This window comes from Rhinatrema bivittatum, chromosome 12 (assembly GCF_901001135.1).
Source record: "Rhinatrema bivittatum chromosome 12, aRhiBiv1.1, whole genome shotgun sequence".
NCBI classification, from domain to species: Eukaryota; Metazoa; Chordata; class Amphibia; order Gymnophiona; family Rhinatrematidae; genus Rhinatrema; species Rhinatrema bivittatum.
This window is the reverse complement of record NC_042626.1, coordinates 39,326,546-39,344,143: the sequence shown is the minus strand read 5'-3', so window position 1 is coordinate 39,344,143 and position 17,598 is coordinate 39,326,546. Positions and strand designations below refer to the sequence as shown.

Here is a 17,598-nt window from a genome sequence, read left to right as displayed (position 1 = left end):
GATCTAGTCTTACAATTTCTCTATGGGGCAGAGGTGAAATTATTTCTGTATTTTCTTTACCCTTGGATAAAAATGAGAAAATTCATTTGAATTTTGATTCATTATATATTTGTCAACATATAAGAAATAATCCATTCTGCTTGCTGTAAATGTTGCATTTATCTGATACACACAACTTTATTCATGAATCACAAGAAATGCTCCATTGTGTTATATATTTTTTGTAGATTAATGCAGTACGCATCCTTTCTATTTTGTTACAGGCACTGGCAGCCAATGCTGTGGCAGAGCCTCAGGTGGCCATGTTTTGTGGGAAGTTGAATATGTATGTCAATATACAAACTGGGAAATGGGAACCTGACCCATCAGGAACAAAGAGCTGCGTTGGAACGAAAGAAGAAATTCTGCAGTACTGTCAAGAGGTGAGTGGATGTTGTAGTGGGATCCATGTTTTTTCCGGTGATAGCAATTACGGTGTAGGGAATCAAAATCCTCCCAAACACTTTGCTCCAATTTCTTCCATAGTATGCTATAACACGTTCATTAGGGTAAACCATGAGGAGATTGGAGGCATTTCATTTTACAGTGGTTTATTATTTTTGCTCATGATGTACTTGTTCATCTGCCCTGCTGGGGTTATTTGTCACAGAGGCTGCCTGCTTAGCTGAACCTTCAAGGTGCTTCTCCCCTGCGCATCATTGCACGCTGGCTAACCACACACCAAAAAGGAAGAGAAAACTCTGGATTCAATCTTTCTTAAAATTTTCTTTCTTCTATGCAGTGTTAGAATATAGTATAAAAAATAACAGCTAATCAATTGATTAGCAATTCTTTTCCTGGGGAAAGTTTTTTTGTTTTCCTCTCTCTGGACTGCAGCATGTAGCCAGACCAAAGTATTTTCCTACAGACTAAGTTCCTAATCTCGTTTTTATACACTTTCTGTTCCACTGCAGCTATGTGCAAGCTATTAATCTATGCAGTTCTAACACTATATCGTTGTTCTCTATTCCTTGGAAAGTCCCTTCTATCTCGCCTACTTCCCCTGATGCAGTTGCCGTCGCTGTTGCTGGGCGTTTCACCAACCAAGTTCATGTCTGTCCTCCAGATATACAGGATTCCCAAAAAAACTGTGTGTGCAAGGTTGTCAGCAGTTCATTAGGCTCAAGTTAAAGCAATAACAGCTCTTTTTGAACCGGCCAGGCCCAAAAAACTGTTAGCTCTTATACTGTTAACCCTTATTGCTGACTCTTTGCATATCCTTCTTGAAAAATCCCTACCAGGGATTTTTCACACAGCAGGCGCACTGCATTCTGGGGTTCATCTTGGTATAAATTCTGGTAGTGGGGTAGCTAGTGGGTGGCATAGCAGGGCATCCAAAAGCATAGTTACCCAATTCCAGTTTGCCTACAAATATCTAATATCTAAATCCCTAGAATGCATGGACCAGAAGCAAAACACGAAAATGGATTAAAGCGTTGAACAAGATGTGCCCTGAGTATACATTTACAGGACGATAGATTGTGTAAATCATCCAGCCGTTGCTGAATGGGTTTTTTTCAGCTGCTGGTGGCACAGTATCATACTTCACATTGGAGCGCACCTGCTCATGAGCAAGGGGGTGGAAGGGGAATAGAACAAGGAGCTAAGAGTAACAGATAAGAATGAGAGAAAAAATGTGTGAGGCTTGCTGGGCAGACTGGATGGGCCATTCGGTCTTCTTCTGCCGTCATTTCTATGTTTCTATGTTTCAAGGTAGGTGACACACCAGAACACAAGCAAGCTATTTATTTGGCAAAAAATACAAAGCAGTAACGCTATGAACAAAAAACTGAAAAGTGAAACCTTTCCAAATGCGCCCCCCACCCCCACCCTGCGAGGAAAACCATGAAATTACATCTGAAATCCAAGAGCTCATTATTTGGGGACCTTTAACAGCAGTGAGGTCAAACCCCATTCGCGCAGCATCCAGGGCTATCTGACTGGTGCCATTGACGTACAGGCAACACTGGTCATGTATGAGCCCACAAACTTCCCCTTACAGTAGAAGAAATAATCAAGAGCCATGCGATTTTTTTTTGCAAGGAAAAGGCACGCAACTGCCTCAGTTTGGAGGTAATTGTTTCAAATGCTATTTCATATTTGTGGGACGTCCTCCCTGTATGGGGAACCTGAATATTGAACACATCTCCTTCCTCTGTCTCTTATCCTGCCATTGTGTTGCTTCTGTTTGCAGTACAGAATAAAGCAGCCTGCATTTCCTCCAATACCCTATGAAGGGCTCATCACTACTGTTGCTTTCACTGATATTTTCTCCGCTTTTTTTTGTTTAGAATTCTTCAGGTTTTTTTCCCTCTCTACCAATCTTCACTTTTGCTTCCCCTCAGCACCTTTCTTCTTTTTTTTGTAACTGCAAAGTACATAGTTTACTCTGTAAGTGCACTAAATTTCTCTGGTTTGATTATTTTCTTGTTTGTCAATTTCTCCTGCAAACTGTCCGCAGAAGTGAGAGATGTGCGTCCATATCTCAGACCATTTCTTGCTCTCCATCCTAACTATATTTAACAGTTTCTTTTGTACTGGCATGGGTGCAGCTGAACAAAGCTTTATAAGCCTTGGTACCACAAATGAAATATTGACCCACTAGGACAGTCATTCTATGGGAGCCAAAACCTTTAGTAATGTCTAGATGGTCATTTAAAAAAAAAAAATGTGGGAATAACCAGCAAAAGGGGTTAAATATGAAAATACTGTTTCTCTGTCTAAATTTGGGGCTGTCATTATTCCCTCTTGGATCTAAAAGATATGTGACTTGGAGTTAGGCATAAAATGCCTCAAATCCCTAATTTAGTGGTACAGTTATGGGATCTCCAACTGTTAGGAATAAGAGTCTAAATACAAGTCTAAATACAACTTTGGGATGAATTATGCAAAAAAAGAAACATTACCCCAATGAGAGAAACAAACATAAACCTTGGTGGTGGGGCATACAGTAAAATGAGGTAGTATTTGGATATAGGTAGGGAACAATTATCCCAAGAATATATTGCCCAAGGTACATTAATAAGTTGAGTTGGGGTCGGCGGGTAAGCTGAATAAATCATTCTGACATTAATAGACAGTGTTTCATACATACCCAACATTCGGTAACATGAAAAATAAAGGTTAGAGGTTAGAGTGACATACTTGATGATACTATTTTCAGAAAGCAAAGCACCTTCAGAGGTAGCTACACAAATTAACATAAGTGGAATGCAGAGAAACAAGTTTCAGAATTGCAGTATGATCAAAACAAATATCAAACTTAAAAAAAAAAAAAAGCAAAAGGATAATGAAGCAGAAAAAAGAAAATAACACAAGAACTTCAAGCCCTTTAGAAGTAAAAGGCCAAAACAGTTCACTACCCATGTGGAACAAATGGACAGGGCCGAATATCTGATAAGTGAGTCCAAGCTGTGTCTCCAGCAAGTATTGGGAGCAGTAGGAATCTGTGGCCTCAATCCGGAAAGGTCCAGTGTATATGGGATCCTTCCAAGTTTTGTGTGTAAAGTTCTTTTAGTAAACACCCCACGTGATGACAATATGCGGAAATAAGTAGGGTGGCGCGACAGTTCACATGGCAGTTATTTGCTGATTTTCCACCTGTAAATTGCAACACACACAAATCAGGTAATGTAGGTCCACTCGGGGCATTGCCCATCAAGAGGAGACACATCTCTTCCAGATCGGAGTAAGTTTACATGTCTGCAAAAGGAGTATTTCAGCTTGGAGAAGAGACGGCTGAGGGGGGATATGATAGAGGTGTTTAAAATCATGAGAGGTCTAGAACAGGTAAATGTGAATCTGTTATTTGCTCTTTCGGATAATAGACTAGGGGGCACGCCATGAAGTTAGCATGTGGCATATTTAAAACTAATCGGAGAAAGTTCTTTTTCACTCAACTCAAACTCTGGGATTTGTTACCAGCAGATGTGGTTAGTGTTGCTGTGTTTAAAAAAAGGATTGGATAAGTTCTTGGAGAAGTCCATTCCTGCTATTAATTAAGTTGACTTAGAAAATAGCCACTGTTATTATCTTGTGACCTGGTTTGGCCTCTGTTGGAAACAGGATGCTGGGCTTGATGGACCCTTGGTCTGACCCAGTATGGCATGTTCTTATGTTCTTAATTGATTAATATTGTGGGTAGGGATTGAGAAGCAATGTTCCCACAAATAAAATAATTGCCTAATAAGGCAATAATACCATTAGGGGCAACCCCATCAGTAGCATTTTCCAGCAAAAATCAGAATACCCACCCCAGGAAGAAAAATAGAATGCTTAGCAATGCCACTCATTTACAAGAGAATCATTACATTAGTGTCCATAGGAAAAGACAGTGAGGGTACCATTGTAACACATCATTCCCCAACAAATTCATGTTTTAAAAATCTATTCTAGTTCTTTCTACAAAACAAATTACTATCTGGGTGTCAGATTAATGTACAGTTAGCATATTCTACAGAACCAGTAACACAGAGAAAAGCAACTATGGAGCAATAAAACTGCATCAATTCAGACTGTTTCATCAAGATAAGAATCAAAATAGAAGCATCTGCAATGGGACTAGGTATTAGCTAAGCATATCAAGAATATTTCATCATGATGATCATATGCCAGAGAGACCCTGTTTATATGTATATGTATGTATATATATATGTATGTATGTAAGCCCACCCCTAGGAAATGGAATAAAAAAAAACCTCATGAAGACAAATTGGGAGAAATTCAGTCCATAATATGAAGGATAAAGGATGGGATGATTTCAAGTTATGAGGTCAATGACATGTGTACAAGTCTCACGGCACAGCACTTTGGAAGCTGTCCTTGAAGTATAGCCTCTGTGCACTCATCACTAATTCAGATGTTCGTGTTTATGGATTAATACCTGATATGAGATGAATAAAAACTGATAAGTAAATAAAACACTCTAGAATAAACATTGATAACTTCTTGTATGTAATAATCCCAGTATACACCAATATGGATATCCAATATTGTTTGGTCATAGTTCAAAGAAGCAGCTACATAATATCCAATCCCTTCTTTGTTTCCCCACTTTTTCTATGAAATACACAATATTCAGATAAAAGCAACCTAGGTGCTCATTCATCCAGTCACACTACATAGAGACCATGACACATGTATTTCTCTGAACTGATGGCACAAGTGGATTCATTATACTATCCTAATGACACACAAAATGGGTTCTGACAAGCACAGAACATCAAATAGCAAACATTTGAGCTAAAAAAAAGGTAGATCTAAAAAGAATTTGGATCCAAAGAAAAACTCAGAATTAAAACAGATCTTTGATTTTTTATTTTTTAAACAAGTGAAATTAGTTATGTCTAAACTAAATGAGGAAACAGAATTACTTTGGATTGGCCCTCCTTCCTGTGGTGACAGGTGGAGGCAAATTCCACCCCTTCCCCTCTCCTTGGAATGCAGCACGCTTCATTGGCAGAGCATCTGAAAACTCCAGACTGGACCATGGCTCAGGAATACCAGCATCAATGAAGGGTTAATAGTTACAACAGTATGTGTGCATGTCCATGCTGCCTGAATTCCAGAAGAGAATTCAAAATGCCATTCGTCCTATGCTATCTTAAACTCTGGTGGATCACTTACACCCCCTATACCAGGCACTGTGAATTTGTTTTTTTTTTTGGGGGGGGGGGGACGCATTCTGCCAGTGAGAAAATCAGCACTGGACTAGGAAAGCACGCTTCGCAGGACAGCAAAGATTTCACAAAACACCAGATGGAGTATAAAATCCAGTGACTCACTCTCAGAAGGTATTAGAACAGTGGCAGGCAAAAAATGCAAATTAGAAAGGATCAGCATCACAAAAGCCATGTGCAGAACAAGCGCAAACAAAGCAGGAGAAAAATATCTTTAACACAGAGCCAAACAAGATTGTTTCACAGCCTGGGGAACTGGAATGCCCAGACAAAAGTAACAAATCACCGTGCTATCTAAAAATGTCAGGGATTCAGAGGAAAGCTGATTTAACCCCTCACAGGCAGGAGAGGAGACTCCAGTGCTCCTATAGATAAGAATTTCAAATTATCCAGATACTACACTGCTTCAGCAAATACTGGATTTGCTACAGAGAGTATAGGGAAAATGGGGTCAGCCAATCCCACCGTCTGTCCAGGAATAAACCCAACAGTCCCTCAGGATTGCCAACTCATTATCTTTATCAAGCAACTGGTCAATTAAAGAGAATCTCAGGCCGTAAAGCCTCATTCATGGTAAGAAGCTGTTCATGTAAATGTTTAAGTTCAGACTTTAAAAATCTCATTCTGGGCACTTAAATGGGCAACTTCAGATGTGAAAGCTTCATGCTGGGTATGAAACTTGCCATTGTAAAATCTTATCCTGGGGTGGGGAAGGGAGTCACAACATTTTCTTTCTTTCCTGGCTTCATCTAAAAAAAAAAAAGGTTTGGAGCCATCCACGACTTCAGGAGCGGGTTCATTAATTACGGAATACAGCCTTGTTGATTTGGTAGGGACTGGATTTTCCACTTTATAAGGTGACTTAACTCCCTGCCCCTTAACAGTTTGCTCTAATGCCTGTCTGACTTTCTGCTGCTGTTCCTGCCACAAGTCAAAAAAATTGCAAATGCTTCAATAATGTAACTCCTTTCTTTGTATTCTCTAACAAGCAGGCTGATACAGTAACGTCCATGGGAGAGCGAGCAAATGCCTGCTCTCCCGGCATGTGCACTGGCCACTCGCTGGTGCGCGCGATTCTGTATTTAAATTAGGCCCGGCGGTAAAAACGGGCAAAAGGAGGCGCTAGAGACACTAGCGCGTCCCTAGTGCCTCCTTTTTAACAGGAGCGGCGGCTGTCAGCAGGTTTGACAGCCGACGCTCAATTTTGCTGGGGTCGGTTCTCGAGCCTGCTGACAGCCACGGGCTCAGAAACCAGATGCCGGCAAAATTGAGCATCCGGTTTTCGGCTCGACAGCCACGGGCCGAATCCAAATTTTTCTTTTTCTTTTTTTTTTTTTTTTTTAACTTTTTTACTCTTCGGGACCTCCGACTTAATATTGCCATGATATTAAGTCAGAGGGTGCACAGAAAAGCAGTTTTTACTGCTTTTCTGTGCACTTTCCTGGTGCCGGAAGAAATTAGCGCCTACCTTTGGGTCGGCGCTAATTTCTGAAAGTAAAATGTGTGGCTTGGCTGCACATTTTACTTTCTGTATCCCGTGGCATACCTAATAGGGCCATGAACATGCATTTGCCTGTTGAGGGCGCTATTAGGTGCCGCGGGTTGGATGCTCATTTTCCTCCCCTTACTGAATAAGGGGTAAGGGAAATCGCGTGTCCAAGAGCAGGCTAACAGTGCGCTCTTAGCTATTTGACCCATTTAGTACAATAAACCCATATTTCCTTTTCATGTACAGGATTTTCTTTGCATACAATGTCAAAGGGTGTCTCCATAGACATTTTTCACTTTAATATCTTTGTAAGCCTATTCTGTAACACAACTCACTAATCTAATATTCTAAATAAGAGAATATACAAATGCTCACAAATGATGTCCTCAATCCTTCTTGGGATTCTTCAGCTGGCTCACCTCTGCGACATCTGAGCGGGTATCCCTCCAGACAGCAAAACTTCTTCTGGGCATAACCTAAAACCAAACCAAACTCCAGTCGCCTCAACCAGTAGTCCGACAAAATAAAATTTCAGACACTGATCACGTCAGGGTCACCAATTGTTCAGCTGCCCTGTTAGGTTATTTATCACAGAGGCTGCCTGTTTAGCTGAACCTTTAGGGTGCTTCTCCCCTGAGTATCATGGCAACCTAGCTAACCACACACCAGAAAGGAAGAGAAAACTCTGGATTCAATCTCTTTAATATTTTCTTTCTTCTATGCAGTGCAGAAAGACAAAAATATTTAAAAGCTTAAACACTACTGTTCAAACAGGCTTATAATTTAACCAATACCCAACCATTAATCAATTAACAGACAGTTAAGTTGAATTACCTTCTACAATAAGACTAATAAAAGATAATTAGTGTAGCAATATAGGCATATTATATTTAACTAAATGTGTGTTCATGATGGTTGTTACATTATTTTATTCTGTGTTTATATTTTATTGATATTAAATTTGTGCTATTTTTTAAAGTTAATATTAGATTTTATATTACATACTACTCTAAATTATCGTATCTTAAAGTCATTTTAATTTTTACAATGCATCTTAGTTTATTTTGATGCGTTTAAATTTTTTTTAAAGAGGCTTAACTGACAATTTTTGATGTATATCATACAACCACTATGTACACAGTCTTGATTGTCAGACAGTATATAAATTAAATAATATAGTATGAAAAAACCAACAAACCAATAACAGGCAATCAGTTGATTAGCAATTCTCTTACTGGGGAAAGCTTTTCTGACAGTCTGCAGTACATATCGAGGCCAAAGTACTTTCCCACAGACTAAGCTCCTAATCACATTTTTTAATACTTTTTGTTCTACTGCAGCTATGTGTAAACTATTAATCTATGCAGTTCTAACACCATATCATTGTTCTCTGTTCTCCTATCTATCCTTGGAAAGTCCCTTCTATCTCACCCACATCCCCTGATGCAGTTGCCATCACTGTTGCTGGATGTTTTGCCAACTAAGTTCAAGTCTGTCCTCCAGATATGCAAGATTCCCAAAAAGCTGTGTGTGCAAGGTTAACTGTCAGTTTTTCATTAGGGCCCAAGATATTGCTTTAACAGCTTTTTTTGAACTGGCCAGGCCCAAAAGACTGTTGGCCCTTATACAGTTAGCCCTTATACTACTGATTCTCCACATCCTACAATTTTTCATTTGATGCCATAATCATAATTGTTTATGGAAGAACTTTTGTGATGCCCAGAGTGTTATAACGATAGATGAGGGTAAAGGTAAGTACTGGTACTTTAATGAACATGGTAATCTCAGTTTAAAAGTGAGAAACCTATGTAAATACTTTTGATCTAAGTATATTTAGTTTTACTAGTTTAAAACTGACCAAGGGATAAAATTAATCTGTAGGAATTAAATGTACTAATTTAAGGCAGATGCATGCTGTATCCTTGTCCTATATTTCCACTGCTCAATACCAGAAATGTCTCAGATTCTGAGAGCATTTTTCTTTTGAGAGGATTTATATTAATTTGCAACTAACAATTATACAGTAGTTTTAGCAAAAGTATGCATAAAATATGGTTAAAAGCTTTGAACAATACATTCATATTAGTGTAATTTTGTTAGATTTATTATTTCATCCTCAGGATTCTGTCAGGCTAATTAATCTTTTTTTTTTTTTTTTTTTTTTTTTTAATTTTCTTACATGTCATTTGCATTGTTAATATGGTATCTTACATGCCAAGTAGAACTACTCTCTGGGTTTTCTTTCCATTTACAGTATGTTAAATTAAGTTTAGATATCTTGACCAGTTTAATTTGTTGGATATAGCAAATTCTTTCACTGGACATTAGAAATATGAATCGTTTGATCGATCGTCTTAACGATCGATTTTGGCTGGGGGGGGAGGGAATCGGATCGTCGCGGTTTTGTTTTTTTAAATATCATGTAAATCGTAAATCGGGGGAGGGCGGGAAAACCGGAACCAAAATGGCGCCGGCGCTACCTTTGCCCTGTCAGGTAGCGCCGGCGCCATTTCTATCATCGCACCCGTGGCCCGAGAGTGGAAGATCACACCGGGACCCCCCCCACTGGACCCCAGGTAATTTAAGACATTTTGGGGGGGTTCGGGAGGGTGGGGGATTTATTTTAAAGGGTCGGGGTGGGTTTTAGGGTTGTTTAGTGTGCCAGTTTTCCCGCCCTCCCCCTTCCCCTTCCCCCGATTTACGATTTTTGACGATAAATCGGGGGAAGTCCTATTTTATATCGCCTCTAACGATTTTTGATGATTTAAAATATATCGGACGATATTTTAAATCATCAAAAAACGATTCACATCCCTACTGGACATATCCTAAATACACATCTATGGCCCCTCTGGATCACTGATTTGGGGAAAGAGGGCGCAGGTTTTAGAATTCAAAGTTTATAGTTACTTTCTCTCCAATAAAGAATTTATATCCTGAAAAATATCATTTGGTCTGCTTTTATGAAATGTGAGGTCATTGAAATTCTCATGTGGCTATTTGTTGAATGTTTTGTTTTTTGTTTTTCTTTTTAAGGTGTATCCAGAACTTCAGATCACAAATGTTGTGGAAGCAAACCAACCTGTCAGTGTTGATAACTGGTGCAAAAAAGGAAAGAAGCAGTGCAAGGGCCATTCCCACATTGTTGTTCCCTACAAGTGTCTTGGTACGTGCATAACTGCGATGCTCTTGGTGAAGGTTCATAAGCAGGTTCCAGCATGTTTATTGTGGCTCCCTGCTGGAAATTTCATTGGGGGGGGGGGGGGCATTGAAAGGGATTTTTATTTCATTTGCTGCTACTGCCTTCCTTCCCCCTCCCCAAGATTGGCTCCTCTGTTCTTCCTTATCCACCTCCAAAAGTTGCTTTCTTCTCAGTTTTTTCAGTTGATTTCCTCTTGGACCTCAGTGCTTGCATCTCTTTCTCCCTTGACTGGCAGAACAGCTTGCTTGCCTGCCTCTGTATTTTCTTCCCTCGGTCAGCTTCAGTCTTGTGGTTTGAAGCATGGGAGCCCTTCATGGTTCAAACCACTAGACTGAAGCCCATTGGGGTAAGACATAGGTAGGTTAAGTGCACTTCTTCCTGTCTGGGGAAGGAGGGACACAAGCAGGCATTGTTTGCCATTGGGAAAGTTGGGTAGTGAGAGGTTTGGGAGCAGGTCCATGGATGGGAAAGAGGCCCCCTGCACAAGCTGTCTTTCTGCTGGGGAATCTGCTTTTTGCATAGTCATGGCTTTTTGTAAACATGATTAAAGTTGGGTCCCTGGTCATGAGTTTTTTTTTTATTTATTTTTTGACAAGGTAGTGAGTCTTGAACTTGCCTGTTCTACCGAAAAATTGTTATGGTATAACTTAGGATGCACATCCTCTTATGATAAAATGTAACGAAGCAAAACCAAGCGATTATGATGGGATAAACAAGTTGTGTACTTTAATTGCAGAATATTTCTCTAAAGACTGGGACTTCACCTAGTCCCACAAATAGGTAATGTCATCTAGAACCAACATGGACACTTTTCTAGAGTTTTCCAGCAAAGACTTGAAGACCACTATGGACATGTATGGCAGCTTCAGCATTTCTGTGGCCATATGATGTACCTCAGTTTCTTTTTCCATTACTAGTGGTCACATTTCAGAGTTCCACTCTGTTTTTCACTTCTCGGGCGACTGATTTTTGCTGTGCTTTTCCAGCTTCCCCTCTTAGGCTGTATATTTCTATGTGTGCCTTAATTCTCATATCTTTAAAAAAAACCATTGAAACCCCCCTCTTTTTTTTTTTTTTGCCCCTATCAGTAGGTGCTTTTAATGGCATCTTCTGACAGACTTCCTGAATTCTGCCTCCACTTTTTTTTTTTCCCCCTTGAGTTATCTAATCATTTTGTGTAAATTTTTGCTTCCTTCGATTTTGCATCATTAACTTCTCTGAAAGTGTCAGAAGACCAGCAGCTCTGAGAAGTACCCACACTGTGGTCAGATATCCATCATTGATCATAAAACCTACTTATAAATGCTTGGGTCAGCATTATGGTGGGTCCCTCTGCAGTGTTGCTTCAGATTGTCGTTGAGGGCCATTGAGTTCTGGCAAGGCTGTGGTTTTATGTGGAAAACGTTAAGTCTAGCTCCACCATGCTAGTGCTAAAGAAGCATAAGGACCATAGAGAAGCATTGAATACTGGAGTCATAACGCTGCCAATAAAGGCCTTGATTGCCTCTGTGCTGAAGCATGTATGTAGGCCCAGAGAATGAAACAGGACTCATTCTCCTAGCTAATAAATTCTGAATGCTAGAGCATGGAGTTGAGAAACTGTATCGAGGGCCTATGGAAGGAGAAGGTTCATTAGTGCTGATTTCCTTTGAGAAATTACTTGAAGAGCTGGAGAATTCTTGAAGCTGCAATCTTCTCTTGACACCAACCCCCAATGCTACCCCCTGAAATGGCTGTACATGGAGAGAAGTTCTCTCTCATCTGGTATGCTCACTCTACCAGTTACGAGCCATCTTTGCATGGCATGGGTCTGCCCATGCACAAGATGTGGGCTATGATAGAGCAGCATCTTGTGGAGTTACCCTCTTTGGAACACCTTGTTTGGTCACATGACAGTAATTCCATACTTTTGTGGAGGGCTTCTTTTTCTCAGCTCACGCTTGCCATCTGGGAACAGTATAGGAAACAATTAGTAGGGGATTATTCACTTTGGTCCCACTCTTCCTTCTTACTCAATAGTTTGTTTCCCCCAGGCATGGAGAAGTCAACTATAAATTTCTGGAGCTCATGGGGATTTAGGCTGGAGCAGGTGTGGGATGAGAGTTCTGTTTACTCGTTTAAAGTAATTTCTCAATTATACCCTTTCACAGAGGACAGATTTGTTTTTCTGCAACTGTCCTCCTTTACGTCTAAGAGGGTTATGTCAGTCTTGCATAGGAATAAATCAGTTTGAAGTATACTGTTCCAGAGTGGCTGCAATGCATAAAGCCATTTCTAAAATGTTTATGGTATTGGGAGAGGTTGCTATAAAACCTAAAAATGTGTTAGCATGGGAAAAGGATATGAATGTGCAACTTGAGCTATCTGACTGGGACCTCTTATCAAATAACTAACAAATGTCTGATGTCCTCGAGTAATAAAAAAAAAAAAGTTATAAATTGCTGTACCACTGGTACCTCACTCCAGTCAGATTGTCTAAAATGTTTCTGGGAATGACCGGGTGTTGGTGACCGTGTGGGGGGAGCTAGGTCACTTTTATCACATTTGGTGGGAGTGCCCTAAAGTGATTAACTATTGGATAATCTTGGATTTCATTTTTGAGGTTACGGGATGCAGGCTTGAATGAAATTCAAGATTATTATTACTCTTTATAGATCTCTGCTCAGTTGAAGAGCAGCTTTGTCATCTGATTCAATTTATACTTGTGGCAGCAAAATGTGAGTTGGCTGCTTGGCATAAATCTGGCGTTCCCCAGAAATTAAATGTCTACCTCAGACTCACTGCTTTGTACACTATGTATAGACTGACAGCTCAGATTCATAATATTCTCCCCTGTTTCCATAAAATGTGGGGTCCATACTTTAGATGGTGGGAGAATCAGTGTTAGCGATACTTCAACTAAGGAGGAAAAGAGAGGAGAGGTAGGGTTGCAAATGTGGCGTTTATTTCTTACCACAGCTGAGAGGTAGTCTAGGGATTGGGGGGGGGGGGAATTATACTGGAGGAGGGGGTAAAAACAGGATAGTTACAGATTTCTGTTGTCATGTTACCCTTTTTATTTGATATTCACTTACAGTTCTGGGAAAATGCATTGTATTGCTATTTTTTGTAACGTGATGCACATTTTATTGTGCCTTGACTTTTTTTTTTTTTTGTAATTTGTTTATTAAACAAAATGTTTGAAACTTGAGTAGCAGTGCCAATTGTCAAGGCTTCAAGCCCTGGCTTTGATTGGCACTACGGCTCTTAACTTTCAAACTTGTGCCAATTCAACCTCTTTTTTTTTTTTTTTTGGCTTAATTTCTGGCAGAACAACCCAGAACCTTTTTACTGGGACCTGAGAAAGCAGAGCAGAACTGGCAGTGTACATCAAGTCTGGCTTCCCTGAGGAAACTGAACAGAGCCAATAGTTGCATGGATTGTTTATGCCCCCCCAACCCTTGGAAGAAGCAGAGAACATTGCTTACCCTGAGACAAGGGCAACCACCTGGTTCTGGCCCTACCCATCTCATCACATTCCATAGTTTCACTTTTATTAATCTACAAACTAATCCCTGCTTCTTCATATGGGGCTTAAGGAGTTCTTGATGCAGGTAGATGAAGTTTCCAGTCAAGCTCTGGTGGATTCAAGGGGGTGGCAAGATTCTCATTTGTAAGGACCTGGTCCACAAAAAGTATATAAACTATAAGAGGAGAGTGACGCTTGCCTGTATAGTTGGTGACTATCTGTGTCCAACTAGTCAGGTCGTGCTGATGACGCCAGCAGGACAAGCTGCTGCAGTATTTTGTTGGAGAGGCAAAATATTTATTTAACATTTTTATAGACCGACATTCGATGGGAATATCACATCCGTTTACACAGAACAAAAAGCAAAAGACTTTACAGGGAACTGGAATTCAAACAGCTAAGAACTAACATTTAGAACAGTAACTGAGTGAAAAGCTTGTCAAACAATTCAAGGTATATATAGTATCAAAATATTTACAGTAAAAAGGACATAGCATAAGCATTTCTAAGGATGGGTTGGGTTTAAGGGAAGGGAGTGTTGAGGGGTCAGGTGCTGTCAAAGAGATAAAATGAGGAGGGCATTTATATAGAAAATATTGTGGGAACAGCCCCCCAATGATATTTTGGCACTCTTCTGTGATAAAATATCCCAGCTTAGTAAATGACCCCCTTGGGTTGCTCTTAAAACTTGCCTGTTATCAATGCGCATAGCAGTATATCAAACCTTAGAATAGTACAGATTCAGAGTTTATAGTCTAAGACTGACCTAAAGGGCAAAAGTAACATTCATTTATTAAGAAAATGGTTAAAATTGTTGTAAGCAGGATAATCAGTTTGATTTAAAAAGCCTCATAAGTGGATTTTAGATGTGATTTTAAATAAGGCAAGAGAGGGAGCAGGATACACTAACTCCTGAAGTTGGTGTAGCCAGGTGAAAGCATGCTCACTAAACTGGACTACTGTAACTCCCTCCTCCCGGGCCTTCCTGCCTCCACGAACAAACCCCTCCAGATTCTGCAAAACACCATGGCCAGGGTGATAACCAATACCCGTAGAAGGGACCACATAAACCCCATATTAAAGGATCTGCACTGGCTGCCCCATCATCTTCCGTATTCAATACAAAACCCTTTCCATCCTACACAGTTCATTATACAAACATAATTTCCCCTGGCTAGAGGAAATGCCACGTTTTCCGATCCTCTGAGCGCCCCACCAGAACTGCCCTTGCTGGCGCCTTACACACCCCATCTCTCAAAATTGCTCACCTGGCCCTCACCAGAGAGAGAGCCTTCTCGATCGCCGGCACCTCCCTCTGGAACTCTCTCTCCGCCTAGAGCCATCCTCGTACAAGTTTAAAAAAGGACTCCAGACATGGCTCTTCAAGCAGGCATACCCTGACGCTAATCAAACCTAGACAGTTGTGCTATTTTGTACTTACCTGCCCTAGTTTCCTTGCTTCCCTGTTCCTCCCGGTACCCCATCTCCTGTACCACCTTAGCCCATCCCTCCTCCCCAGATCCCGCCTAAATTGAATCTTGGTTGCATATCCTTTGTATAACCGCATTGTAATTTCATTCCCTTCTATAACTGCCTTTAATTTCGTACCCTTGCATTACTGCCTTGAACTTCATATCCTTGTATAACTGCTTAGTCACTTCAGGTATATTTATAGATTCCACCCTCTCAGCCATAATTTCTTATCCTCAGTTTTAATTAGTACAGGTATATTATATATATAGTTTTATATTTATGGTTCTATCTAGTTAAAATCCTCTTGCCTAGGTCACCTGACCATTTTTCTACAACTCTTCCAAGTTCTGTATACTCCTGTTACATGTAACTTTATACTTCCCTCTCAATTGCAATATATTTATCACCTTATCTGTAAACCGATGTGATATGCCTATGAACGTCGGTATATAAAAGTGTTTAAATAAAATAAATAAATATTGCGAAAAAAAAAAATTGTTTCCACCAAAATTATTCTGAAGACATCCTTTAGCTAGAAAGTTTCATCTGTGTGACTAGATGAACTGCTTGTCTTTAGGGAAAATAACATGGCTTACCTGTAACAGGTTTTCTGTGAAATCTGAAGTTCATCAATCACACGCATCTTCCCTATTCCTTCTAGATTTGAACTCATTAACTTAACTACCAAACTGAGGCATGCCATGGTGAAATGGGTAGTGCCATGCATGTTCAGAAGGTTCTTCAAATATTTGCTAGAAAGTTTCAGAAAAGTATTCCATGTTAGTGAACTGTTGTCTTCAGAGAACACCTGTTACAGGTAAGCAACTTTTTTTTTTTCCTATTGGGGCCCATAGCCAGGGCAAGAAGATCAAAAAGAGCAGTAAAGATTTTGTAGCTTTCAGAATATGAAAAGAGGGAGTTTTGTCAAATACTAAAATCTAGGAAGATATTTATGTAATAAATGTTGTTTATCCTATGGAGTCCTCTATACCTTATACAAATTAGCTCAGCTTTACATGCTCTCAAAATTGTACTTCATTTGTAAGGAATAGTCAATAACTCCATTTGCTGATTTGTAATATTTACTGATACAGGTATGAAATGGATACTGATCTATCTTTTGAATATGGTGGGATCTGTCATGTTCTGGTGTATATCAGGGTTGTATATTGACTTAAAATTAATAAACAGGTGTAAAAAAAATATGGGTTAAGATCCAGTGGTTGCATTGGATAACCGAATAATCCAACTGGGAAAAGAGGTGAGGAAGGAAGAGCAGGAAAAAAAAGTGCCAACTCTGAGGCACGGTTCAGTTACATTAGAAGATAGACTTTTCTTGAAAAGGGTTTCTTATACCATGATGGTAAAACTTTAAAACTGGACCTAGGATAGTGAGCACTCATAAAGAAATTAGTTTGAGAGAGAAACTAGAAATGGTTTGCCTTAAAATATTTATTATCCACATTCTATACTGTATTTGTAATATGTGTAATTTTTCATTATTTGCAAAGTTTATGCTGCTTGTACTGTTTTCGTGCTGGCTTGATTTTCATTTGAAACTGACTGCAGTGCAGTAGCAGATTGTAGCCTTTCCTCCCCTGGATAAAACATAACCATTAGCATTTTAATGGAACTGTGAAATAAACATGAACAATGGGGATGATCCATGCGAAGTGAGCATTGCTGAGTATGTGAAAAGGCAGAACAAATGGTTGACTGTTTCCAAGCTGTTAGTGAAAAAGTCTGATATGGTTTGCTGTTACCTCTTGAAAAAGGGGCAAGCTTTTTCAGAATATTAGATTTTTATTTTTTTTTGTGTTGAAATGAGCCATAGAAAGTGCTGCCTGACATCTTCACCTGTAAATGAGATCCAGCTTTAGCCAACATGTCACTGTTCCAGAATAGAGGCAATTTTAAAAAGCTGGACAAAGGAAGTACAATTAATATCTACAGACTGAGCCATAACCTAATCACTGCTTCAAAGAGGTAGCAAAATTGGCTATACTTCTTAAAGCTTTAGATAATCCCAACAAGTCAGAGGCTATGTAGCTTGCCAGGAAGTCTGACTGTTCCCTTCCTGCTCCCATAATGACCAGAACACATTTGCAACTTAAGGAAGTGTTTACCATCATAAGCATTAATTTAGATTCCCAGCTCACTTTCTCAACTTAAGTGGCATTGTTACTTGTTTCTGTTTCATTAGAAGACT

The 17,598-nt window shown here is 39.7% G+C and overlaps 1 protein-coding gene across 7 annotated transcripts in view; it reads left to right on the top strand.

Moving 5' to 3' along the window:
• The window catches only part of APLP2 (amyloid beta precursor like protein 2), a 171,398-nt gene that overhangs the window by 70,740 nt on the left and 83,060 nt on the right, over nucleotides 1-17,598 (top strand). For all 7 annotated transcript variants that reach the window (XM_029573900.1, XM_029573898.1, XM_029573896.1 and 4 more), the window contains exons 2-3: nucleotides 264-422; nucleotides 10,243-10,372. In XM_029573900.1, the coding sequence (XP_029429760.1) occupies nucleotides 264-422; nucleotides 10,243-10,372 (289 nt within the window). The remainder of the gene's footprint in view (nucleotides 1-263; nucleotides 423-10,242; nucleotides 10,373-17,598) is intronic.